Raw genomic sequence first — 7646 nt, 5'->3', positions numbered from 1 at the left:
AAGTTGGCAAGAAAACAACCAAGAGTTAATCTTAAAGCAAAATTAACTTTAAGTTGATATAAATACATATGTTAACTAAATGTGCATGCTAACAAATAGAACAAATGTATCCAAATCAACTAATAAATGTTTTTGTAGAAACATTTTAAACATATTAAAATACTAAAGAACTTTATCTGTCATAAAATCCAGGGAGCTGTTAAGTTCTTGTGAAATGAAACCAATTTTAAAAATATTTTCAGGATGCAGCGATATGCCTGGCAAGTATTTTGAAGAAACAAAAAAAAAAATCATTGTGATTTTTTTTAGTTTTATGGAAATATTTTTAACCATGAGGTTTAGACAGTACCTCCTGCTCAAATGAATAAACTAAAGCACCTCAGATTAGGTCATCCCATTATTTCCCCCTAATGAGAGTCCTATGTGGATAATATATAATGAATAGTACCTTAAGAGATAGGATATATAGTTTCAATTTCTCAATTAGAATTTTTGTTTTCCACGTATTTATGGGCCTCCATGTTGGGAGTCATATCTGTCAGTTTGTACAGCAGCCCTGCTTCCTGAATCGTTTATTGGAATTAAAACGTTAGTCTGGACCGGTAAGGTAGCTGAAGATACAGAGGTTTGTGTTTATGGCCCTACAAATATATTTCATAGTGAGTTAAACGGTCAGCAGTCCAGTCCTCCAACTGTATTAAACTAATTGGTATGTTTTCAGTTAAATGTACTTTGACATGTCATATGACTCTGCTAATGTATTTTTTATATGACCTGTTAATTTGTTTGAAGGGTTTAGATGCAATGATGCATCCTGCTTCTTTTTGAATAAGGATGGAATTTTTGTAATATTTTACTGACATAATGTAAGTATTTTTTATGGTACTTTATATTTTGTCCAGGGTTATCAAAAACCACCCAGGACCTAAAACCTGGAAGCCCAGGTCTAATGATAACTGGTTATAAATATTTATACACAGCAAATGTTCTACTTGATTTACTTAGAACACATGAAATTAAACTTCTCAGTATCCTTTTTCTTCCTCCACTTATGTTTTCCTCCCGTCTCCATGGCTCCAGACATGTCACAGTCGTCCATCGGTTCACCTTTGGCCCAGTTCTTATAGCTGACCACCTCATCACTGACCCAGAACCACAAATCCAGAGTGCAGGCGTAGCTCAGACCCATCCAGACAAAAGGAGTCGATGCATTCTTGGTTTTCTCCTGGATCCATCTCTGATCATCCATGTTGGTGATGGTGACCAGATCATCATGATGATCTCTGCAGTATGTCAAGGCGTCCTCCCAGGTTTTATTTTCTTTGATCAGGATCACGTTATCTGTCAGACGTTCACAGCACAGAAAAAAATATTCAAATCTAAGGCTGTTATTTATAAATAAGAATAATGAAATACAGCATGGAAAAACTAAAACATATCTGTGACTTGATAACATTTTGGAGTATGAAGTGTTTACATTCATGACTTGATTTATATTTTCAATTATTTTTTCAAATCACAAATTTAAAAATGCATATTGTCAGATGAATAATTTAAACTGTCTTTTGCCACTGAGTACTAAATCTTTTATTGTGAGTGTTACGGCCAGTGGCCTTGTGTATGTTTTCTTTTCCTTTTTTTTGTACCATCAGCAGCTTCTAATCAAGTTGACTCCACTTGGAAGTGGATGCAGCCCTGCCTTCCAGTGCCACTCCCTGAGGCCTACAGCGATTGGCTCATCAATTACCAGCTACACCAATCCCTGAAGAGGCCTCCCCTTTAAAAACCAAGGACTTCCTGGGAGAAGGCGCAGCTGATTCTTTGCTTAGACAGCTTGCCACTTTGGGTGTTTGTTTGTTTAGTTGATTGCTGTCAACTGACTATGTAAACTTTGATAGCCCTGATAGATTTTGTTAGTTTTGCAAGCTCTTGCTAGCTCTTGTCCCTGTGAGGGATCTTTGAATCTCTGTTAGAGATTTGTAGTTTGTTTTTGTTTAATCTGTATGGAAAGTCCATTTTTGTTTGGTTAAGATATTTGGTTTACAACCCTGATTGTTTTGTGGATTTTCTTATTTTGTACATTTTTTTTTTTTTTGTAAGTCCCTAACTTTTGATGTTAATTTTTACCTTTTTATTTTTTGTCAAAACCGTAATAAACTCCCAAATTGTAAAACCTTACCACCTAGGTTTCTTTAATGTTGCTTCCCTTTCCCCTGGCCGAGCCGGGTCGTAACAGTGAGAATATTTGTTAGAACAACTCACCATCATAACAGATGAAGGGTTTTCTTTCATCACAGTTCTCGTTCTTCCATCTGCCTCCATCACCAAACACAGTCATGGCACATTGACCACTGTTGATTATCTGATTGTCAAACCATTTATTCCAGTGTCTGAAAGAGAAACTGCTTCCATCTGACCACCTCCAGGTGTCTCTGAACAGACCCATTAAAACATACGTATATCTTCCACCAGGACTGATTTCATTCTCCACTTCCTCATCCTGCAGCTGCTCCAGTCCACTGGCCAGGTCTGTGTGTTTCTCTCTGCAGTAACTCTGAGCTTCTGTCCACTTTTTATTTTTTTGTATCAAGTGAAATTTCTGGAATGAATTACTTTCTGTGTGAGAAACAAAATGTCAGCATCAACTTATCTAAATATTGTCTTGGCAAAGTATGACTTTAAATCAGAAAATGTAGTACTTAATTGTTCAAGAATTTAGATCAAGGGTGGGGAATCCTGGTCTTCGAATACCGGTATCCTGCAACTCTGAGATGTCTCGCTGGTCCAACACACTTAAATTAAATATCTGAATCACCTCCTGCAGTCATATTCTCTCGTTCTGCTAATTACCTCATTATTTGACTCCGGTATGTTGAAATACAGACACGTCTAAAAGTTGCAGGACTCCGGCCCCCCAAGTCCTGGAGTTTCCCACCCATGATTTAGATCAAAGATGGTTCAAATGTTTCCTATCATAATAAATTGGAAGTTTTTAGTCTTTGTTTCTTTTACTTTTGATAACAAATTTCCATCTAAAATCCAGGATTTTCTTCCAGTCTTAAAACTCAAATGTCCTCACCGTTATAACAGAGAAAATTAAAAGGTGTGTTACAGGATATGTCTCCCCACTTCAGGTTATCCCATAGGATTCCACAGTTCTGCATCCCCCATGCGTCATTTGGTTCATCTCTGTACCAGTTTGTCTCACTTTTATTAAACTCCACTCCAGGCAGAGACCAGCGCCACTTTCTGTTACCATGTGTTTGATCATACAGACCAATCCAGGCTCCCCTCCAATCTTCAGGTAAGATACTGATGAGTCTCTTCATGTCCTTCATGTTAGTCACTGTGACCAGGTCAGTGTGATTCTCTCTGCAGTACTGCTGAGCTTCAGTCCATTTCTTATTATCTTTAATGTAGTGAAAATGATAGAGCTGACAAACAATCAAACATTGACCTGAAACAGAAAATACCCGGTGGGGTTACACAGAAAAGAAGTCGCAGGAGGGCAAATACATCATCGACTTTATAACAATTACAATCAAAATGTATTTATGGTACCATCTGGTGGTCTTTTGAGTGAAAATTAAGCTAATTTACCTTTATTAAGACAATGTCAACAACCACTTTTATTCAGACACTTACCCATCCAAATCAGCAGAAACAGATTCCTCTGCATATTTGCCATGTTGGATAGAAACGCTTTCTTTTGACTGATTTGTCTCTGTTGGAGAAAATATATGTGTAAAATCAAAAATATATATTTATTCATACAAAAATCTTAGCAGCGTTGGAGACAAAACAAGACTCAGACACAGAGAGCAGGTGTTTCCGATTATGACTGCAAACATTTTTATAAACAACTAAACAAGTTGTAAAGCTGCATTTTATTTCACATTACTGAAATCGGCTTAGAATATAGAGTAGGAACAAAACAGTATTAAAATATTAGAAAAAAAAATCAAGAACATAGAGATAACTGCTATAAATTCCACCTGACAGATACACACATGATAAAAACCTTATAAAGTAAAACAGATTCAAAGTGAGAGCAGAGTTAAAACTTACATCTGGTTTATGTCGTATTATGGAGAAGTGAAAACAAGATGTCCGTGTTCTGCTGGAAACAGACGTCAATGGATGTTCAGTTCCACCTGACGGGGAGCTTTGGTTCGGTAGAGGGATCATTTGAATATTCAAATACGAAAAAAATGGATCACCTATTTGTTTTTCTGTTTGCTTTTTGTCATATTAAAAAACATGTTATTCATAAAGTTAAGGAAATGTATGTATATTCAACTTGCACTCACATTTACAGCGAATAAGACATATTATTGATATGCCTTTTACCTGGATTTAAATGTTCAGACAATAAAATGCTTTGATATCATCCAGGAGTGATTGTGCTGTTTGTTGGAATATGAGTGATACTCAGGAATTATTCTTTGTTAGACATAAACAGATAAATCAATATATGCCACTTATTGACATATAGAAATAATTCTGAAATGTTTACTTTTTCCCTGTGATTCAGACCAGGGAGAAGGGAGGGAAGGATGGTGATCATATGTTTGTTACCAGTGATTTTTGTTTGGGATCAAGAACCAAGCTTACAGTAGTCACACACTTTAGTATTTATTTAGGTAAAGCAATACCTAAATATCAAATCAAAAATATTTGTCTGGAGAAATGCATCCATGACAACCTCCATGTGTTTATTGGTTAAAACACATGTTATTATACCTCAATATTTTCTCTGCGATGATGATGAGAACATTTGGATATTGTATAATCAAACATTTTGGATGAAACTAATCAAAACTAAAAGAAACTGACTAAAAATGACTATATACACAACTATTATTATAAGAAAATAAATAAAACTATGAGTGATTTGAGTAGCAGAACTTGTCATTATTGATGTAAGTAAAGAACATATTTAATGATCACATGTTTTTTTACAGACAGTAACTTATCAAAGAAATTCCACTTGATTCAAGAAAAGTAAAAAGTGGACAGAAGATATTTAGGTTACCATATTTGCAGTTTTATAAAACATATATTTATTGATAGATTTTAAGGAAAAGTCACTATGTTTACACTTATGTATTTTTACATTGACTAAAACATTCAGCTGCTGCTGAATGTTTCATTCAATGTGAACAGGGTTGACATACAGTCGATCATGTCATTTTAATCCAGATAATAAACAGCAGTTTCCTCAAAACATGCAGACAAAAATTTCCCCATGTTTTCTTATGAATAACTTTAACAACAGTCATCTGTTCAGAAATACGTCAGACTAGTTAGATGGAACGGATCTCATTTGCATCTCATTTGCATTTCAGAAGTTTCATGCTGCAGCAGATGAAGCTGCTTAACTGTATTATGTTTCTCCTGGATCTCAGGTATAGCTTCTATTCAACACTAATGTTAGTATTTGAATATTAAAACATTCTGGCTAAAAATCTTCATCAGTCACAGAATAAAGTCAGGAGAATTTTTACTTATTTATCTAGAACATAAAGATCTTTTTAAAACCACTTTTATGTTCTCTACCTGTTGAAACGCAGCACAGCCCTTTTAATCCCACCAGCAACATTGTTGCCGAGTACAAAACCTAAGTGCACTAACATAACCAACATAAAATGTAATAATTCATAAATGTCATGGATAGGGAGCTCCAAAGATTGAAATGCATGCACTTATTTTGCAGGAAAAAATTGGGATTAAATGGGTTAAAGTAGAAGCAAATTCTGGCAAATTGCATCTATTTGCAACAATCTCAATCAAAGAAAAATCCACAGTTTACTCAAATTATCTCCTGAACATCTGAACTTGGAGATTTTTCAGGAGCCAAAACACAAATTCCACTTAAATCGTTCTTCAGCATATTCTTTAAATTATCTTTCAAACATTTATCTGAAATCTCAATCTAATAGTGGTCGGCTCTTTTCAGTAGTTGCTTTTCAAGCAAAGTTGGCACCTTTAATGCAACTTTTAGAGCAACTTTGCGTTAAAAGTGTCGTTATTTATCAAATGACATCATGACAACAGTCACAGACATTCATAAAGACTCCTTCATGTTCATGAAGGGTCTTATGCACATCCTGCCAAATAAAGTGTTACCGACGGGTGAACAACGTAGTTTACTTGTCAATAATGACTCCTGTTTGTTAAATACACATTTTATAAAGTCGCTGTATTGTGTCCTGATCTCAGTAACAGTGTGCAGAATGTCAAACTCTTTCTTTATAAAGGCTCTCAGGTTGATGACGTTCTTAATTGTTACTGTAAGTGGTTTTAGAGAAGCGCTAGAAAAAAAATCAAGACTAATTAACATCAATGCTACAGATATGGAAAATATTTACTTCTTCTAAAATACTCAAATACTCAAAAACAAAGAAAATACGAAGGGAGCTGGACTTAGACACGGGATTTATGGAGAAGAAGAGACACTTAGATAACATAAAACATAATGCACAGAGAAACTATTGTAAAAAACATAAAAATAGAAGAAAAACCCCCACAACTACCAGCAGATCATGGCATTAATATTAACATTCTGCTATCCTGAGTGTTTTTCTTCAAATGAGAAAACCAGGAAAGAAAAACCTGTTGCTGCTTTTCCCTTCCACAACAAGGAAAACCATGAAACATTTAGTTGTTTTTTTCCCCCTTATGTTTTCATTGAGTCAAACCCGTATTAGGCTCAACCTGAAAACAGACTTTATTTACATCTCATTTACGTTTTATTCCAAGCTTTTTTTTTTTTTTTCTATTTTACAGGTGAAGCTACTTCCTCTGGATCATTCTTCCTGGTTGTCATGAATGCCTTCTATTCAGCACTAATGTCAGGGTTTGGATATTAAATTACTCCATCCAAACATCTGCTCCTGTCACAAAACTTAGACGCATTTTATTTTATTTATGAAATGAAGAAAACTTTTTAAAACGTCATGAAGACTTGCAACATTTTAAGCTCCATAAACTAAAATAGATTTTTTTCAAAAGCATTTATTTCTTTGCAACTTCATGAAAGAAGAAATGTTTTTGTATTTATTTTTATATAAGATACATTAAAGAGGTTATGATTAAGGAAAACTGCATAAATAAGTCCGTTTATTTAACAAAGTGTGGTTCGTTCTGTAACCCTTACAGGCGCAAAAGCTTCTTGGTTAGAGTTTCTTTTCATCATGAATGGTGCCAAATACAACATTTTTCAGATATTTTCTCTTCATACTTTAAGTTTAATTGTACTTTCTCAAGCCAATAAAATAAATATAGTTAATAGAGTTTCCTGCTTCTCAGATATTCTACAATCTTTCAGAGATCTGATGTCATTTCAGGTGTTTGCATGAATATGTGATCTATGTCTCTGCAAAGTTTATGTGAAGCTTTTAATCACAAATTAAAAGTTGGGATGAATATCAATAAATACCAAACAGCTGATGTACCAAAACCAAATGACTCAGTCTGACAATTGCTAAACTGTAATTATACATTTGTGTCTTTTGATAATGACAAATTTCAAGATGCAGATTCAAGTTTTTTGATTAACGTAAAATTTTGTATTCCATGAGGTCCAGGCCAATCAAAAAATTAAAAGTCTGACTCCTGGTTAACACTAACTAAACTACTGGCCT

The 7646-nt window shown here is 34.5% G+C and overlaps 1 protein-coding gene across 1 annotated transcript; it reads right to left on the bottom strand.

Annotated features, from left to right (window-relative positions):
- Nucleotides 1-252: 252 nt before the first annotated feature.
- On the bottom strand, nucleotides 253-2731 carry LOC103480288 (macrophage mannose receptor 1-like). The gene is made up of 2 exons (XM_008435174.2): nucleotides 2263-2731; nucleotides 253-1341 (listed from the first exon to the last, which is right to left on the bottom strand). Exons 1-2 carry the CDS (start codon nucleotides 2444-2446, stop codon nucleotides 998-1000), a joined length of 528 nt encoding a protein of 175 aa, XP_008433396.1. The 5' UTR covers nucleotides 2447-2731; the 3' UTR covers nucleotides 253-997.
- Nucleotides 2732-7646: the final 4915 nt, after the last annotated feature.

This window comes from Poecilia reticulata, linkage group LG18 (assembly GCF_000633615.1).
Source record: "Poecilia reticulata strain Guanapo linkage group LG18, Guppy_female_1.0+MT, whole genome shotgun sequence".
Lineage (NCBI taxonomy): Eukaryota > Metazoa > Chordata > Actinopteri > Cyprinodontiformes > Poeciliidae > Poecilia > Poecilia reticulata.
Note: the sequence above shows the minus strand (reverse complement) of the source record. Positions and strands in the feature narration are given on the sequence as shown.

Coding starts and splice junctions, on each gene's coding strand:
- LOC103480288 (XM_008435174.2), bottom strand. CDS start 2,446: ATGGGTCTGTTCAGAGACACCTGGAGGTGGTCAGATGGAAGCAGTTTC. Junction 1,342..2,262: donor ACCCTTCATCTGTTATGATG/GTGAGTTGTTCT, acceptor AACGTCTGACAG/ATAACGTGATCCTGATCAAA.